The sequence below is a fragment of the Ascaphus truei genome, chromosome 3, assembly GCF_040206685.1.
Source record: "Ascaphus truei isolate aAscTru1 chromosome 3, aAscTru1.hap1, whole genome shotgun sequence".
In the NCBI taxonomy this organism is placed as follows: Eukaryota; Metazoa; Chordata; class Amphibia; order Anura; family Ascaphidae; genus Ascaphus; species Ascaphus truei.
Window position 1 is genome coordinate 101,698,158 of NC_134485.1, and position 20,547 is coordinate 101,718,704.

General features: G+C 43.3%; 1 protein-coding gene across 1 annotated transcript in view; it reads left to right on the plus strand.

The window, feature by feature from the left end:
• Positions 1-20,547, plus strand: part of LOC142491682 (acetylserotonin O-methyltransferase-like) — a 65,471-nt gene that overhangs the window by 16,753 nt on the left and 28,171 nt on the right. The window contains exons 4-5 of the mRNA XM_075594599.1: positions 8,607-8,736; positions 13,619-13,687. Of these exons, the coding sequence (XP_075450714.1) occupies positions 8,607-8,736; positions 13,619-13,687 (199 nt within the window). The remainder of the gene's footprint in view (positions 1-8,606; positions 8,737-13,618; positions 13,688-20,547) is intronic.

The following is a 20,547-nucleotide window of genomic DNA, read 5'->3' on the forward strand; positions in this document are numbered from 1 at the left end:
TCTCCTACAGCATCAGATGTATCAGACGCTGCCAGCTCGTGTTTCAATGCTTCAGACCTCATGGATGGTATTAAAACTGATAATTGCAGAAGTCCTAGGTAATCAGTCCCTCCAGACAAGATCGGCTATCATCCGCGCCAACTCTGGGGCTGTGTGCAGCAGTGCTAGAGGCTTGCCACTCCTTCCGACCCTTGATGATGACGTAATGTCGGCGCTACTGTCCTGACGCGTTTCGTCCGACACTCTGACTTTTTCAAAGGCGTCTCCAATGGCAGAACGTATGGTCATAGTGCCGTTTGTTACCGGCGTTCAGATGAGCAGATGTTTTCTCTGCTAGTTAGTAAGCTTGTTGTAGGCTGTCTTGGAGCCGCTGTACATACTTGAAGTGTGTCCTCTTGGGTACGCCATCGGTAGATACCCTTAGACGTACAGTATATCCACCGGTAGCCGTGCTTCTCTCCTGAACATCAGAAAGTAGGGAGTGAATCCCGGGTATTCGTGGCGGGTGCAGTTATAGACATGCACCAAGGACTCCACGTGTTTACTCCACTCGCTCTTTTGAGATCCCTTCAGGGTGCCAAGCATGTCAAAGAGAGTCCGGTTGAACCTCTCCGGCAGAGCATCTCCCTCCGGATGGAAGGGTCATTCGTGGTCTGCCGCTGACTTTGACAGCACTCACGCCACCCGCCACACTCCCGGAGGTAAGGGGGGGCAAGTGGAGACCAGAGGGGAACCTGGCCACATATAATATATACGTCCACATAGGACTAAAAAATAAATAATACCATTTTAATAACATCAAAAATAACTACATGTGAACTATACAGTGTGCAAATTAAAATCTTCCATGGGGTGGAGATCTTGGATGAATGCAATCGGGTATGTACTCTGACACCAGAATTAGGTATTAGTATAAGTATGGTATCATAACAGTATATGTGTGTACAAATCAATATAATATATGTAACAGTTTTTCCCCAACCCGGTGGGAGATTTGGCCATTACTATTGTGTATGGTACGTAAAACTGCTGGTAAAAGGACGACTGAGTCATCGGCCGATGGTAGCGGGGACACAGGACTAGGCTTCTGGGGTTCATACCCTACATATTCTTTAGCAGTGCAGCGACTCCATCTGCCGTAGGCTCCAGGGAACTGATGATGATCTCTCAAGGTAGAACCGATTTACCTCTCCCCCTAGTAAGATCACACACTAGGCCGGAGGTATATGCAAACAGGAACGGTTTATTGTCTTCACTATACAGCACAGTAACACGGCAGGTTTCTGCCGATGCATGCTCTTAGCTACCACTGAAGGATGATCCCTGGACCTTCACTGCAGGCCAAGGGCACCAGCAGGAGTCACAACTCTTCCCTGCCCCTCTAGCAGGGGTAAAAACTAAGGCATCTCACAGTAAATGCCTCAACATTTTTTGTGGGATTCCTAATGGCCCATCGGATTAAAACAGCAAGGGTCCCTGCAGTCCCATTCAGTTTGTATTCAGTTTGAATGGGACCGCAGGGACCCCTTGCTGTGTTATTCCGAACAGAATCTCACAGAAATGTTGAGGCATTTACTGTGAGATTGTCCGGGATATTCCATGGCAAGTGATCTAATACTGGTGGATGCATCGTATGGTACTCACTCACTCTCCCCAGAGGGAAGAGGACTGGAGAAGGCCGAATAATCAACCTCTCTAATGTATGACCTGCCTTCCTCAAGTGGAGGAAGGCACTACTGAATTTGGGGCAGCACTGCCCTTAAGTACAGCCAGGAGGAGGGCACCAGGTCTGCCTCATGACTGGTCATGCCCAGGCTTGATGTCACTACCTCCTGCTGTCACTCAAATGCAGCTCCTTGGAGGGGGATAACCTCATATCAACTACTGGCAGCCTGATTGTACCATGGCTTACTGTCAGGAGGGAAGCAGACTAGTAGCCACAGATGGCATGGCTACATATAATTGAGGCAGCAACAGTATAGTACAGTATATGCATCAACAAATACAATTCCTAAAACAGACCATAGTAACATCAGCACATACAATCTAAACCATATATAGCAGATACTGGTATGGAAAATGATCTCTGCTATATGTAGACTATAAAGATGGCATATAAATAGGTGCCACAGTTCAAATATGTAATCTAACACAGGGCCAGCAGATCTATCCCCATCTTATACTATATTAGTGAAAGCACTGTATGTTTGCCTGCCTGCCTGCATGCATGCATGCCTGCCTGGATGTCCGGTGTCCCTAGGGGAAATCTCATTGGTCCCTTGGGCCGCCCCCGCACACCTCTCATTGGCCTGAGGCGGAGTGACGGCCAAAGGACACACACACAGGGACACACACACAGGGACACACACACACAGGGACACACACACACAGGGACACACACACACAGGGACACACACACACACAGGGACACACACACACAGGGACACACACTCTCCCCCGTCAGTTGGACCGCAGCTCACCTTCCACACCCCCCCCCCCCTCCTCTCCCGGTGCCCCTCCTCTCCCGGTGCCCCTCACTCTCTCCCCCCTCCCCACCTCACCCAAATCCCCACGCTCCGCAACATCCCCAGCCGCACCATCACCCTCACCGTGCGCCGCGGAGGAAGCGCGGCCCTGCTGCTCAGCAGCAAACTCCAGGCTCCTGCCCCCTCGCGGCGCCGGTCGGGCCTCCTGCTCTCCCCATCACGTGTGACGCTACCGGAGAGGGGAAGCGCGGTGCGGGACTCCCCATCACGTGCGCCGCTACCGGAGAGGGGAAGCGCGGGCCGGGCCTCCTGCTCTCCCCATCACGTGCGCCGCTACCGGAGAGGGGAAGCGCGGGCCGGGCCTCCTGCTCTCCCCATCACGTGCGCCGCTACCGGAGAGGGGAAGCGCGGGCCGGGCCTCCTGCTCTCCCCATCACGTGTGCCGCTACCGGAGAGGGGAAGCGCGGCGCGGGACTCCTGCCACTCTTGCCCCAACCCCCCCCCAGCTTCCCGAACTCACCTCCTGCCCCAGCCAGATGCCACGGGGTCAAGGTAAGTCACACACCGTCTCCCACCCACGCACTGTCACCCACACACCCACCCAGTCACTTTCACCCACCCAGTCACCCACCCACCCACTCAGTCACCCACCCACTCAGTCACCCACCCACTCAGTCACCCACCCACTCAGTCACCCACTCACTTAGTCACCCACCCACTCACTCAGTCACCCACCCACTCACTCAGTCACCCACCCACTCACTCACTCACCCACCCACTCACTCAGTCACCCACCCACTCACTCAGTCACCCACCCACTCACTCAGTCACCCACCCACTCACTCACTCAGTCACCCACACACCCACCCAGTCACCCACTCAGTCACCCACCCAGTCACCCACTCAGTCACCCACCCACACACCCACCCAGTCACCCACCCACACACCCACCCAGTCACCCACCCACTCAGTCACCCACCCACTCAGTCACCCACCCACTCAGTCACCCACCCACTCAGTCACCCACCCACTCAGTCACCCACCCACTCAGTCACCCACCCACTCAGTCACCCACCCACTCAGTCACCCACCCACTCAGTCACCCACCCACTCAGTCACCCACCCACTCAGTCACCCACCCACTCAGTCACCCACCCACTCAGTCACCCAGTCACCCATTCAGTCAGTCACCCAGTCACCCACCCATTCAGTAAGTCACCCACCCACTCAGTCACCCACCCACTCAGTCACCCAGTCACCCACCCATTCAGTCACCCATTCAGTCAGTCACCCAGTCACCCACCCAGTCAGTCACCCACTCACCCACCCAGTCAGTCACCCACTCACCCACCCAGTCAGTCACCCACTCACCCACCCAGTCAGTCACCCACTCACCCACCCAGTCAGTCACCCACTCACCCACCCAGTCAGTCACCCACTCACCCACCCAGTCAGTCACTCACTCACCCACCCAGTCACCCACTCACTCACCCAGTCAGTCACCCACCCAGTCACTCACCCACTCACCCACCCAGTCAGTCACCCACTCACCCACCCAGTCAGTCACCCACTCACCCACCCAGTCAGTCACTCACCCACCCAGTCAGTCAAGTGTCAGTCACCCACCCAACCAGTCACCCATTCACCCACCCAGTCAGTCTCCCACTCACCCACCCAGTCAGTCTCCCACTCACCCACCCAGTCAGTCTCCCACTCACCCACCCAGTCAGTCTCCCACTCACCCACCCACCGACCCAACTCACCCACCCAACCACCGACCCAAAGTCACCCACCGACCCAAAGTCACCCACCCACCGACCCAAAGTCAAACCGACCCAAAGTCACCCACCCACCGACCCAAAGTCACATACCCACCGACCCAAAGTCACACACCCACCGACCCAAAGTCAAACCGACCCAAAGTCACCCACCCACCGACCCAAAGTCACCCACCCACCGACCCAAAGTCACCCACCCACCGACCCAAAGTCAAACCCACCCACCCACTCAGTCAAGTGTCACACACCCACCCAGTCACCCACACACTCAGTCAACTCAGTCACCCACCTAGCTGTCAAGGGAGGGGGGGAAGCCTAACCCTGTCGTACGCCCCCCCAAAATTACATCCCGGGCAACGCCGGGTCTCTCAGCTAGTAGGTAATAAAGGGAATGTGTATGTAGTCAGGCGGCTGATTCAGCCTAGTAGACTGTGATAAAAGCTGTGTTACTGTACCAAGATGGCATTGTCGCGCTTCCAGACATCACCGTCGTGACGATGTTGTTTCCTCGATGCGTGTTTCACTTCACAAAGTCTGCATTTCACTTTAATAAATAGTGGGGGACCCACTTGCTCAGTGTCACGGTAAGGGGGTAACCAGGTCATCAGTAAAGGTATTAGGTCCGGCTGGCTACCTCTGAGCCATATTTGGGAGTTCAGCTCTTGGACGCATTTGTTGTACATGAAATGTATGGGATTGTGCAACAATAAAGAATGTATGTGTTGTGCTTTTCCAGGGTTGCCAGCAAGCAGAGATTGCTGGTCTGTGAGTTTCAGGGGGGATTTTGTGGATAAAGTCTTATCAGATTGTGCCTAGATAGTCGGGGTCCAGAGTTGTTGGCCACCCCAATAATGTCTCCTCAGATTTTGAGAGCCAAGACAGCAGCGGGAAATTTGAAATCGCAAAGAGATGTTCTGAAAGAAATAGCAGCGAGCCAGCTTCAGAAAATTCAGGTCAAAATATTTTCTAAGTCCCAACTTTCGCGGCCACGTTCTGAGAATTGAACGTAGCGGTCGCGGCTGGGGATTGAAGCCGATTTGAGTTCCAGGACATTTGGGATTTACTCGTGGTCAAGTTATTTCAAGGCTCCGGAGCTCGTACAGTGGTGGCATGTGGAACTTCATGTCAATTTGACTTACGGAACACTTCAGGCTAAGTCCCGGTCAACTAAAAACTTTGTTTTACATCCCACAGAAGCTAGGAAAGTCTAGTTTTGTAGCCCAGACTCCCAGTAAATTTGCTTCTCTCTTGTATTTTGTAATCCACTGTGTGTATGTCTGTTTCAATGGAATAAATTACTATTTGTTTTATTTTCTTGTTTTGTTCAATGAATGATCCTGATAAAAAGGTGTACATACCTGGTCTCCCGTGACACTCAGCCTTAGGAAGGAAAGCAGTCAGAGTGCACTAGGGTTATTTAAGTAGCACAGGGAAAAGGTATGTCTCTCCACAGAGTGTAGAAACCCCAGTAATATGCCCTCTCTCTAAACTGTCTATAATTTGGAATAAACATAAGAGCATACCAATGTACTGAGACTAGCGGGAAAGAAACTGTAAAGGGAATAACTTGATCTTATTGGGTAAAAAACTTGAATTTAATGATAAATGTAAAATAAATGGGGCAAATTAAAAACACATTTAAGGGCCTCACGTAATTTAAGAACAGGCCACCACGGACTGGTGCTGGTCCCATTACACAGATTTCGTCTCACTTTACCCTATGCTATCCCCTTCTCCTGCCATATCTGATCTATTATTTATTTCCCCTTGAACCTAATCCTTTTTGGCTACCGGTCATTCGAACCCGCACTCATTCTGTCTGTGCGCTTATGGCTCTCATTTTCTCCAGTATCCCATTCTGTCTGTAGTCTATTTTTATTTGCCCCTGTTCACTTTCAATTTGACCCCTTTGCTACCTATGTTTCCAGCTACTTTAGTACTAGGGAGTTACAGAAGTGAACAGCAATAGCAGAACCAATGGCACGTAGAAGCAGAAGAAAGGGAGATGACCTGTGAGCTGTAGTTTGGTCCTTTCTATTACTTGTGTTGATGCTGCAGTTACACTAATAAGTATAGGATTTAGTGCTAGTTGTATTTGTACAGTATCTTAACTACAGCAACTAATCCAGCTTTACATAAGGAAATGTAGCAGATAAGGGGTTGGAGACGCCTCAGCAAGTACACAGTTCTAATCTGCTTGGAATTCTTTCCTAATCCCTGTATAAACTTTCTTATTGATCTTTAAAAAATGAAACGTGAAGAAGCTCAGGTCTTAGGAGTTCCCTAACAAAATACAGTTGCACTGCTTTGTGCAATGGACTAAAAATATTACTTGGTATCTAACAGTGACATGAAAATGAGGAGGTACTGTACATGTATAACTGTATAAAAGGCATAATGTCAATTTTATTCCCCAAACATCATTGGAAGATCTGGGTCTTGATAATTCATAACTTTATTAGGAGGAAATGTCATGCAAGCAATTTAACATAACTTAATTTATAAACCTACAATTGTGTAGGTGAGCAGTGTTTTCAGTGCACTATAATCTTTCTTGGATAAAAAACAGTATACATTGTAACGCTTGCGCTCACCACGAACAAGGCGGGACCCCGGTACTGAGGTGTGAAAGTGTAAAACTGCACACCCACAGCAGCGGAGGCACGCCTGGAGGGTGGATTGTTAGTGTAGCTGGGTCTGGGTTGGAGAGAGCGGGTTAGTTGTGATTCTTGCCGAGGTCGTAGGGAGGAGCCAGTGGGATGGTCTGTGTCCGTATTGCCAAGGTCAAGGGTTGGAGCCAGTATGGTATTAGAATGTCAAATAGCCAAGGTCAGGGATGGAGAGGTACACATAGTCAGAGGCAAGCCGGGGTCGTTATCCAGAAAGAGGTCCAAAGACAAGCAGGGGTCGTTATCCAAAGAGGGGTCCTAAGTAAAGCCGGGTCGGTAAACAAGAAAACAAACAGCAGAGGGGCAAGGCAAAGCAGAGGCTATGAACAAGATGTGGAAACCACAAGGCTACCAGGAACTTTGCTCAGCAATGAGTAGCTGAGAGAGCTGGGTATTTGTATGCGGAGAGAGCCAATGACACAGAGGGGAGGGGCAGAGGCGTGACCTCCGCGGAGGCAGGGATTGGTGCACTGTGCAGGGAACAGAGGGAGGTGCAGATGAGGCTTGAACACGCAGATGGGGAGTGGTACATGTGCGTCACGTGTGTGCGCTGCTCTGTGGGAGCTGTAAAAAGCCCTGCGTGGGCGCGCACACTCTGTAAGCTGCGAAGGATGCTGACAAGCGGCAGGTAAGGAGGGAACACGCCGTGGGGGCTTGTTCCCTGATTCCTTACAATAATAGACATAATATCTTTACATGTGCTCAGCATTCTATTTAAAGAACTTATCAGAACTTGAGGATAGGCACAGGAGGTTTAAAACACTTAATTTATCGTTATCTGCTCTATTGTTTTTGTTGGTAAGTCAGAACAGTTTATGAAATTGAATATGAAGAATCATTTAGCTGTGCTGATGGACTTTTCTTTCTGGTATTGTTCTCCTGAGTTGTGAAATGCTAATTCGGTAATGTAAATATAATTTTGCGACTGATAATATAAAATATACCCCAATTTGATCATTTGTTTCCACTGGGAAAAACATATATATATATATATATATATATATATATATATATATATATATATATATATATATTTCCCCCTTATGTCAGTCAGTAGTACAGTGATAGGACATTATAGTTGGTACAAACTATCACATACATGTGTATGCTTGACCTTTATTTTACTTTAATAAAGCACTATATATAACCCGGATGGATACAAGCTTTTACCACTCCCCTTGAGATTTCTACACTTCACCGGGAGACAAAGTGAAGTGGGGCATATTAGTTGGCAAGTTTGTATAGTACAGTTCTTGTTGATCATATTGTGTTGCTGATCTGTGCCACATGTTGAATTTTTGGCTAATCATTAAATGACAATTGCCTGATATATGCAAGCAGATAACTCATACCACAATAGTGTATGACATGCAAGTTTTTCACAATAGTACATTTTGTTTCTTGAAATACATGGATACGATTTATTATCACACTTCTAGTTGTTCCTATTTTAAGGGAAATGTTACTTGAAATATGTATGATATGCCCATTTATATCATTGCAAGTAAATTGAAGATGGATGGATATCCTTTATTCCACAGAGTGCCTAGCCTGAAGTTTCCACATGTTGGCATGTGCTTCAAAATTCATAATACAGTTTAACATTGTCAGTGAATATTCAGGTCAATTAATATTTTATATCAGCAAACTAAACTTTTCTTTCTCTTTTTAAGCTTTCTATGCAAACACAGATCTTTCCAGCATATACCTCACAAAGTCAAGTCCAAGGTCTCTCTACCACATGACGATGTTCTACTCTCATAATATGTACAAGATCTGGCACTTCTTATCAGAAGCGATAAGGTATGGTAGAAGCTATATTTATAGTATGCAATGTTGTAGACCAGTGGTTTCCACATATGTGGTGAAGTAGAAATATCTGAGCTGTTGAGGTTTCTTGACGACTAAAGTTGAGTACAACTGTCATTGACAATAATATCAGTTTCAAGTCATAGGTTATACTGGTGCAAGTAGGATTTGTAGTTAAAGTAAAGTCTATAAGGAGTTCCCTCACAACCTTTTATGTAATTTAAATTTACATTGAAGGAACCAAAACAGTCTGTGTTTTCTGCTACATTTAATACAGGTGAGGACTAATCTTGGGGTTTATCAAAATGTATTCCATTAAAAAAATACTATCGCTATGTTCCATATTTGTTTTGCAGTAATTTAATAGGGTAAACCATAAAAACTGTGTTTTCCTACAATACCATAGTTGATGGGCACAGTACTAAATCCTACATTAACTATGATGTTCTTGCTGACCTGTTTACTGCATATTGACTAAAAAGCAACTGTCACGGTAGCCACAGGGTTATAATATACGCCAAATAACTTGATTGAATTGAATACGGCTATGATATAATAAAGAGATTTTATTCCTTAAAAGACAGGTGGACACACAATATTGGACAAATAACAAACGGAATATATACAGTTACTTAGGAAAGGGACAATGAAATAACCAGGGTTCAGGTTAGCAATTCATCAGGCATCAGGTAAAATCACGAAGAACAACGGGCATAGAGCTTACAATTGTTTATATGGGATTTGGGCTCTATTCCTAACATTGGAACTCAGGTATTGGATGACAATTACCTGGGTCCATTTACCTTTTGCCAGCTAATGTGGGAAGCAATCTGGTACCTGCCCCCAGGTAGCTGGCACATGCGCACAATCCTCCAGTCAGGGTCCAATTTCCCTAACCCCACTCTAAAGAGTTGGTGTCTCCAAGTCTGCCAGATGGGGATCTGGGCCGGGGACTCCTGACTGGAGGTGTGAATTATGGCACTTCATGTGAATGGCCATGTCCTGTTATATCTCCACCCTGTATACACAATCTGGGGGGATGAGCCTTTGATCAGTGGTCTTTCTGTAGACAGACTGTCGCCCCCTGGCCATTAACATACCTTATGGGCCAGCAACGTTCGTGGGCTTTACTGTAGGCATAAAATATAGTGAATTTACAATATTTTATATACATAAAAATATTCCATTCTGTTGGGCCGAGCGGGCTAAAACTTGCCAGGCACCCATGTCGGAGGGGACTGTCCATGGTGGCCAATTTTCAGCTCTCTGCGACCCACCAAACCGGAGATACAATATTGGATTTTAAAAGCACATGTTTCACAGATTGCATTTCTCCGCCATTGGAGTCAATGGCAGAAACACAATTTAGACAGTCAACCAGACTCTGTCCAGTTGATCGGAGAGGGCTGAAAATTACCATGCAATCATGACGGAGCTGTGACTGCATGGTGGCTAAATCCCATTCCTCCAATCCTCACCGAACCGGAGATAATGGTTTCAGATTTGTGCACTTTTGCACTTCGCGTTTGAAAACCTAGCGGCTTTCCTCCGCCATTGTGGTCAATGGCGGCGAACCTCGTGGTGGGCGTGACCCTTTCTCACGGCCATTGCCCATCAGAGCTGGTTGGGGTCGATTAAGGGGCTTCCCATGAGCTAGGGGCAAAAAGAATTGGATCACTAGCTGTCCCAGAACCACAGTTTTGATTTTAAAATGTTTGAACTTGGCCGTGACCGAGTTCCCACGGTACTTTAGCGATCAAAGCTCTTTCTTGGAGATTGTAGCTATTTTCGGATACTGCGGTTTGGCCGGCATCCAACTCAGTTCTTAGAGAGCGGACTCAAGGTATTCCCATTGAAATGCATTGCGCCATTAATTTCAATGGGGAGCTCCGCTCGTCCTCTCGGGCTCCACCCACTGGTTTTCCTTGGGATAGGGCCAAAAACCTTGAAATCTCCATAGACTTCTATGGAGCTCCAATAGTGACCTATGGGACAGGGCTGCAAATGGGAGGTAAAAAGGCGGGAAGGGGAACAAAGGGCCATACACATACAAACACAGTTAACCATTTCCCTCCCGACCTGATCCCAGTGTATGTTCTTGGTTTATACACTGTAAGGGTAAAAACACATGTAAACAGCGAAATACATTCAACCAAAAGGGGGGAACATATAATGTACTGAGGCAGGGGAATAAAAACACATATAAGCATTATTACAGTTAACCCCTCGCCTCCCACACGAGGGTAGGGCTGGCCAGCTGGGGGGTAACCCCTTTATTGCCGGGCCACCCCCCATCCCTCGTCACAGCAACTGTAATCTCTGATCTCTGTTTGTATTTTCTTACTGGAGACCAATAAGGCATGAACGTACAAGTCTTTAAAGAAGAAGCATTTTGTGGGCAAAATATGTGATTCTGAAGACATTTTGCCAGATGTATCAAATTGATAATTTTTCTGATTTTATATATTATATACACACACACACACACACACACACACACACACACACACACACACACACACACACACACACACACACACACACACACACACACACACACACACACACACACACACACACACACACACACACACACACAGTACACATGGGCCATAGTTTTGTAAAGCAAGCAGTTTTGCTATTGTTTCTTTCCAATCAGATGCCCCTTTGAATACATTGACATATTACAGCAGCAATACGGGTTAACGTTCCGTTTTAAAAATAGTTTTTTTATTACAGGTTTTATGTACAATAGGTTTGAATAGCGGAAGAAAGTGATACTTGCAGCTCTTGTGTCTTATTTTATTCTGCTCATACTGTCACGGTGGACACGAACTTATCAACACTTTTTATATTTTTGTGATTCTCGATTGAACACAACAAGGAGGCAAAATAAATTGTGATTTATTTCCTTGCTAGACAAACACACGACAACTTCAGAATATACTTAATACAACACTTACTGGGATGGGGAAACGAAATAAATTGTCCTTCGTGAGAAAGCGCAAGAAATGCAGTCTCTGTTAAAAGCCCACTTGGCTAGATCGCAAGTTGCCGATCTAATAACTTTGCCATATCAAAGAATTTTGTTAAAGTTTGTAAGAATTCGTTCCGGAGTCACCAGGGCTAACGAATTCCGAAGTTTGGGGTAAATTCTTGGTTGCGATATTATTAACCTCTTGCGTCTTGGAACCACTACCGCTGTGCTTGAACGAAATCCTGCGTAAAGAATATGAATTAAGAACATTGGGGGTTATGCACAAAGCAGTGATAACTGTTTTTAAGTGAGATAAAGGCCTTTATGGTGCAAAATTGCATGCAGCGCAATTCACAAAGCAACGATAACACTACAGTACAGCGCTTTAAAGGCTTTTTATCATCAAAACACAGTCATTGCTAAAAAAAATGTGCCATAAATTGCGCCATAAAGCATTTATCTCACTTAAAAACACTTATCACTGCTTTGTGCATAGCCCCCATTGTCTCTTACTTTTGAGTTTTATTAATTTGTAGAGTAGTTTGATCTACTTTTAGTAACCCACTGTAATTTGCCAGTGTGTTCAACTCCACACTCCTAACTAGAGAGGGGGGAAAGGTATTTCAAGTAGACTATTATTCTTCTGATATATAAGATTTTTTTATAAATATAGTTTTACATTCCAGTAGGAATGTAGCTTGCATTGCACTTTAATCTTTAATTTTTTTTAAATAATATTAAAACTGCCAAATGTATCAGCTACATGTCAGTTTATTCCTATTAATTTCATAAGTTTTACAATTTCTTTATCATTAAAGGAATAGAATCTTAAGTTTAAGAAGAAGTTGGCAATGATGATTTAATATGTATCATTATCTTAATCATTATCTCTATCATCTCTATCTCTATCAATATAATCTCTATCTTCTCTATCTACTGTATCATGTCTATCATCTTTATCTCTCAGAAGCACAAATACTCCCCAAATATGTGGAAAAATAAGAGAAACACAAAATAGTGCATTTATGTATAAATCAGCATTGTGATGTTAATTGAAAGGTATCTCACTCACAATTGAGAAGTTGAAAATAAGAGTTGTGGTTATTCAGTTACCAACTCAGAGGAGTTCTTCCAATGTGTACTAGTGGTTATTCCTCAGGAAAAGGATAGAAATATGGGGTGATTCCCATATGTGAACAGCACAGAAGGACACAGATAATATAGATTTGTTTTCTAAACAGGTAATCAAAAGTAATATACTTAAGTGCTAAAGGTGCATGCATGTGGACCACCCTGGGCCAGAAAGTGGATATGGTTCTTGTCACCTTTTCCTTGAAATTGCACATGTGGTGGCCATCCACAGGGAGTTCTAATCAGGTACAAGCAGAGACCAGACAAAACTTGGTCCAGGATAATCAGAATGGTCTTCCACATAGCTCAGGGGGGCTCCAAATGGTCTGAACACTCACCCTATGCGTTTCACTCAGAGGAGCTTCATCAGGGGTTAGTTTAATGTATAAATCAATAAATCAATTTAACCCCTGATGAAGCTCCTCTGAGTAAAATGCGTAGGGTGAGTGTGCAGACCATTTGGATCCCCATTGAACTGTGTGGATGAAACGTGGGATCTGCACGGAAAGCCCCATTCAAGTCAATGGGGATTTTCAAGATCGCACGGTTAAGCACTAACAAAGCTTATAGAATAAGTCCCTATATGTTTATCATTATCTCTATCCTTATCGCTGTCCTTATCTCTATTCAGATCTCTGTCCTTATCTATTATCGCTATACTGATCTATCATCTAAATCCTTATCTCTTTCCTTATCCCTTATCTCTATCCTTATCTCTTATCTCCTCTACAATAATTTATAAATATAAAATGTTATATTGTTTTTCAGAGAAGGCAAACCCCAGTATGAAAGGGCTTTTGGAATATCATCCAAAGATATATTTGAAGCTCTTTACAGGTACTGTAACTTGTTTGATTCAACATTTTTAATACTAATCTCTGTATCTTCACTTGCAATCAAAATGACATATTTGCCTCAACAACTGAAGAACATTATTAAAACAATTTTTAGAACATTTGTGAAACAATTAGAACAGGATTAGAACAATTCTATCACAGAGGATAGATTGGGAAAGTCTCAGAATACCAAAAGTGCTCAGCACGAAAGGACCTAATCATTGTGAGAAGAAATTAAAAACATTTTGCTATATTAAATAAACCGTTATTACAAGAACATTCAAAATAATTTTCTTCTCAAAAGGTTTAAATTAGCTGTTGTTAAAATGTAAACGTGTAACTTTTTTTGTTATTTAGAGACTCTTAAGCATTCACATTCTATTTATTGAACTCGCATACGCTATAATTTCAGAATCCGTTATTTCTTTTTTTAGGAAATATAAATCTTTTTCAAAGTTTGGAAATTGTATTTGCTTTCCTTAGCAAGTGCAACTTTGAGTGGGGGAGGAGGCTTGATTGTCAATCTTGCTTGTTCAACCCCAATAATAAGGTAATCAGATGTATGCATTCCCCTACCTGTAAATGAATAGTTGCCTTCTTGAGACATTTGTTTCTAAACATTTGCCCTGAGGGAAATTAATGCCCACTGCCATCCACACACATTTCAAACAACAGTAGTTGACAATGTAAAAGCCGATGCCAGGGATGTAATAAACAGACGAGAACTAAGCAAGAACCAAAGAGATCAGCACAACACGAGCTATCACTTTGTCCTCATGTCTTTTTGCTACTTTAAAGTGAGCTGATTAACTTTCAGTCTTGTGATATATAGAATATGGATGGGACCACATTCCACAATCAACATCTGCTTGCATGTGGCCTCAATACCAGGAGTTTAGAAGAGAGAGAGAAGAGAGAGAGAAGAGAGAGAGAAGAGAAAGAAGAGAGAGAGAAGAGAAAATAGAAAGAAGAGAGAAGAAGAGAGAGAGAAGAGAGAGAGAAGAGAGAGAGAAGAGAGAGAAGAGAAAGAGAAGAGAGAGAGAAGAAAGGGAGTCACACAAAATGGTCACGCTAACATTGGAAATCACAAAAGCAGCATATAATATAAATCTGAAAGATATATAAATAAATCTATAATATAATGCCTGGTGGTCCTAATGGAAATGTAAATATAAAGACACAAAAGAAAACAGAATCCTTATAACAGCACTCAAAAATAACCGCAAATACACATGATATATGAAAGTAATCAAAGAATGAATTTTAATTTAACACATTAGATACACAAACAATTTAAAAAACATATAAGAGAGAACACACTGAAAAGACCTCCAAAATAGAAAAAAAAAAGGAACTTGCTATAAGCTGCAAATGTAGAAAAAAAGAGGAAAGCAGCGTACTGCCAGGGAGTCAGGTGGTATTAAATAAAGTCTATTTATTCAGCACAAGTACAACACATCACCCAAAGGAGGTGAATTTCCTCCTACGCGTTTCAGACACGCCAATACGGACTCCCAAAGACTCAAGGAGTGGGTAAGATCTCTTCAAGATATTTCAATGTGGTTTATGGACATAGATGAGTACCAGTATGTGTTATATTTCCTCCAATGAGGTCACATCAAGGTGAAATCTAGCATTTTTGATTGCTTCCTTCAGGAGAAGTTATATTGATTTTTGACTGGTCACTCACATATCACACTATATAATATACCAACTCCATGTTAGAGGCATATGCATGAGCCCTACATTTGAATTATTGATGTTATTGCATGAAGATTTCACCATCTTTGGAGCACCCACTCTCTATTTATATTAGCTGCAGATGGCTAGTATATAGTTTGCAAATACTAAGAAAAATTATAAAGAAAGCAGGGGGAAAGAAAAACCCCTAGCTGACTAAGTAAATCAGGATTCTTAATGAAGCCTGGCATAATAAAGGTGAAGCCCGGCTAGCTACCGTCTGGTAAAAGGCTGGTCTCCTGTGACACATATTATTAATGACTTCAAAAATTAAAGACAGCTCCCTCTTGATATGCTGTATAATTTATATATATATATAGTGAATATGACCAAGGCGCAAAGGGAAAGAAACAGGAAAGTGATGGAATCAAAATTAATCCACACTTGATTTGAAAATAATGAGGCACTTCAGCTGATAGGGATCTCTGAACAGATGGACTTGTCTCTGTATCCAATTGGATCTGTTTAAGAGTGTAACTGCATCCATAGAAACTGTTTATAAATTCACTATCAGATAGAACTTGGAGATAATATAATCAGTGCAATACATAGATGGGTTATAGTCTTCTTAGAAATTATATTTATTATAAAAACTTCCTTAGGTATAAAATAAAACAGCAATTACAAATATGAGAGAGGGTCACACTATGTAGATTAGATAGTAATAATGCCCCAATATGAATCCAAGTCTTTAAAAAGACTTTATGCCTCATTGGGTGTAGTTCCTATAGCATAGGATAATGCTCACACAGATAAAACAATCGTAGTAGTTCTCCTTACCCTCCGTGATGATCTTCTGGGTGGTGGGTTGTGGAATATATCGTCTTGTTGGCAGTGTGAGACACTGTTTGGAGAGAGGGGGGGGGGAGAGGAAGGAGCTAGCCTGCCTCTCCTTCCTATTTCTCCGTCGGTTCACTCACCCCTCTTCAATATGTCCGTGTATCAGTGCTTTCCGCATCTCCAGACGCACTGCTACCCTCTACCTCAATCTCCTCCTCTGTCGCTAAACTAGAAATCTGTACTTCCAGCGTCTCCAGACGCGCGGCTTGCCTAGACCATACTCACCACTTCTGCATCACGTGGGGGAGCCTCTTCGCAAGACGTTCAACTTAGAAACTGCACCGTCTGAAGCTGAATCAAAACTGCAGTCTATTTCAGCCTAGTCTGCTGTGAAACAGACCTAGGAAAGGGGGACAATCCTCTCACAATAGTGTTCCTCTCTCAGATGATTAACCCTACGCTTTTCAACATAAAGGTCTTCATCAGATTTGAGCATCCACTTCAGGCCCGAATAATTTTCAGCTTTTATGGATGCACAGCGGTTTCAACAACTGAAGATAGCTGCAGTAAATGCCTGGCAAAGCATCACAAAGGAGGAAACCCAGCATTTGGTGATGTCCATGCGTTTCAGACTTCAAGCAGTCATTGCCTGCAAAAGATTCTTGGTAAAGTATTAAAAATGAACATTTTATTTATGATTGTGTTAATTTGTCCAATTACATTTGAGCCCCTGATGTAAGGGGACTGTGTATGAAAATGGTTGCAATTCCTAAACATTTCATACGATATTTTTGTTCAACCCCTTGAATTAAAGCTGAAAGTCTGCACTTCTATTGCATCAGTTGTTTCATTTAAAATCCATTGTGGTGGCGTACAGAGCCAAAATTATGAAAATTGTGTCAGTGTCCAATTATTTACGGACCTAACTGTATATATATATACATATATATATATATACACTTCACGGTTTATATTTATTTATTTATTCACTTTCACCACAGTATTATCTGTTTTACACATTTACTTTACTAATTGTACAGTGTTTGAGCGCAATCCAGTGTTTTTGTTTAAAATAAGCGTAATTCTGCTGTGATCTGTAACGCACAAGAAGAGAAAAATGATGGGACAAATGATGGGACGTATCTCCTAAGCTAGGGGTGAACAAACTGGGTGGGCTGGGCACAACATTTTCAGGGGGGGAGTGGCACGGTGCTTGCAGATGCCCCATGCTCTTTCCCACAACATTTAAATTACATGCCGGGGAGAGTGCAAGACCTCTTTAACCTCCAACAGCTTCTACCGACTCGTGGCAAAAGCAATGTTACTGTACATGACATAATTTGACATCATGACGTCAGAATACGCCGGAGAACAGATAAGGTGTGGGGGAGGGGGTGTGGGGTGCTAGCAGGGGGGAGAGCAGACAGGGAGGAGTAGAACAAAAAGTTTGTGCACCCCTGTCCAAGTATTCAAATTTGAATGCTAAAAAGTAGTACAAACCTTCAAAAACTGCATCATATTTATGACGTTCATTGTGTGACTTCATACCTATTGTATGACACACAGGGGCCTATGCAATAAGTCCTGATAAAAAAAAATTGCGGTGCCGTTTACATCGGCAGTTTTGACAGCGTTGCTATCACGGTATACAGAAAGCCTTGATTACCTGTGATAGCAAAATTCCCAAAACTGGTGAGTAGCCGGCGGTGTGATGATCGTCTGAGCTGTGCATATCTTGCCAGCGATCAAAAGGTTTTAATATAAATATTAATACTAGTGTAGATGTAAAGGGGGTCTCCGGCGCAGAACTGTGTTGATTTCAAATAGTGGGACCCCCTGCTTCCCGAGACACAACCCCGTAATGAGGTGCCGGTATCTCCTATGCATTTAAATGTCTTGCTTCACGTGACCGTGGGATTTAAATCCATAGGAGTTACCGACACCCCATAATGGGGCCTGTATCTCGGGAAGCATGGGGTCCCTGGACCTCAAATCAATAAGGTTCTTCTCCGGAGACCCCTGCAACAAAAAAGTAGTTATTAACATTAAAATGAAAAATAAAAAATATGTTTTACCTTCGCGGCTATCTGCAGTGGTAATGAAGCTGCTTTAATGACATTTTTACTAATAGTGTGCAGGAGCAGGGGGTCTCCTGAGATGAACTGCATTGATTTCAGTCTTAGGGACCCCCTGCTTCCCGAGTTACAGTCCCTAATATTTAAATCCTCGGGTCACGTGATGCGGACGATTTAAAAATGGTGGCGGTACCGGCATCCAATGCCCCTTACCAGGACCTCTAACTCTGAAGCAGGGGGTCTCTGATGCTTAAATCAAAGCGGTTCAGATCAGGAGACAACCTGCATCCGCACACTATTAATACAAATTACATTAAAGCAGATTCATTACCTTAGCGGTTATCTGCTAATGCAATGAAGGGGTTAAGGCACAATTGCAGCTTTATTGGGAGCAGTGGGGGTGAGTCAAGGGGTTCTTGCCAAGGGTGGATTATTGGGCCTACCGAGAAGGTTGCGGGATTTGTTAACCCCCCTTCATTACCGTAGCGGTAGTAACCGCTATGGTAATAAAGGGCTTAACCACCCCGAGATCCAGCTGGTAGACCTAATAACCCATCCTGGACCAAGTACCCCCCTCACTGAATACTTCTACCCCTAATAAACATTACAATACCTACTACCCACCCAACCACCCCCTGTAAGCCCACATAAAAGCATTGAAAAAAATTATGCACATGATTGATACCAGAGGCCGGCGGGGCCCTCTGGTGGTCACCGCTGGTGTCTGGGTGTCCCCGCTGGCCTGTGTTATCAATCCTTTTCCAAAACAAATAAATGCAATACATGGATATAAATATACCCCTCCCCCATCCCCCACTCCCCCATGCATACATTACAGTAATGGGCAAAATTACTATTATCCACATATGGATAATAGTGCATTTGTCCATATAAAAATAAACATCAACCAGCAGCATAAAGTAACTACAACTTGCACTCATCCCTGCCAGCCTGCCAGAATGAAGGGTGTCCTCATCCTCATCACCATCCATGTCCTCCATTGCCAATACAATAAAAAATACAATCTAATGGCCCCTAACCCCTTAAACATCTTAGCGTTTATTAACCACTTTGGTAATTAAGGGGTTAACCCACCCTCCACCAATCCCCAACCTGGAGGCCTAACTACCCACCCAGGATCCTACTACCCTCACTACCCATTCATTGGCACAGTGTTAAAGCATACCCATATAATATGTGCATGCTTTGCCACTATAGCAATAAATAGGGAACCTAAAAAAAAACAGGCCCAAAATAAAACACATTACATTCAAAATATACACATTACAAATGCCAAGAAAACAATTAATTGGCACAGTGGTACCTGATACCCATATGATAGGGGCATGATTTACCACTGACAGTCAACGGTCAACGGTCAACCAAAAAAATACACAACCACCAACAATATCAAATTCGATCAAAACCATCCCCAAATAAACAATAAACAGGTAAACACAACAACATTTTCAGAAATCAATAAAGCAAATACCAAATGAACACTAGAATTAAACTTAAAACAAAAACAAAAATCACATTACTCCAAATGAAACCACAAAAGAAATACCAGAAATAAATACAAGCAAACAACCCAAATACAGTACATTTAAAAGAAATGAAACCACTAGCCAACAAATTAATGAATTAATAAAACCACTAGCCAACAAATCAATTAAATCCAGTAGTCAACAAAATAATTAACAAAAAATGCTAAACAATCAGAAAATTAAATAAAAACAAGCCATCCAAATTACAAACAATTTAAGCCAAACAAACAGAAAAGATAAAACAATCAATAGAAAAAAAGCATTTGCCAAAAAAGGCATTGGCTGTCACTGTATTTATCTGTACCCTAAATGGGCACAGCTTAATACATTATCAGTCAATGGGCAATGAAAAACATAAAAAGAAAAAAATACAATAAAAAAAAACTATAAAAATAAAATTACATACATTCAATATTTTTTTTACCTTTAGAAGCGTTGAACCTCCGAATCCCAGCATTTCTGCAAGCTCTCATATCACGACGTCATCAAAGTCAATCCAACGCCATCCACCTTGAAGATCCAGAATTGGTAACAAAATTCTTCTTTCTTTTATCTTCTATCACCTACTGTACTTCTATCTTCTTCTGTCATTATTTCTTTCTTTTATTTAATGTTCTATCTTCTTTCTTCACCTGTCAATTCAACCCCATGGTAGGTCCCAACGGATGTTGTCTCGTCGTCTTCCTGTTAAATGAGGCGTCCAGGCCTTATATAGGGCA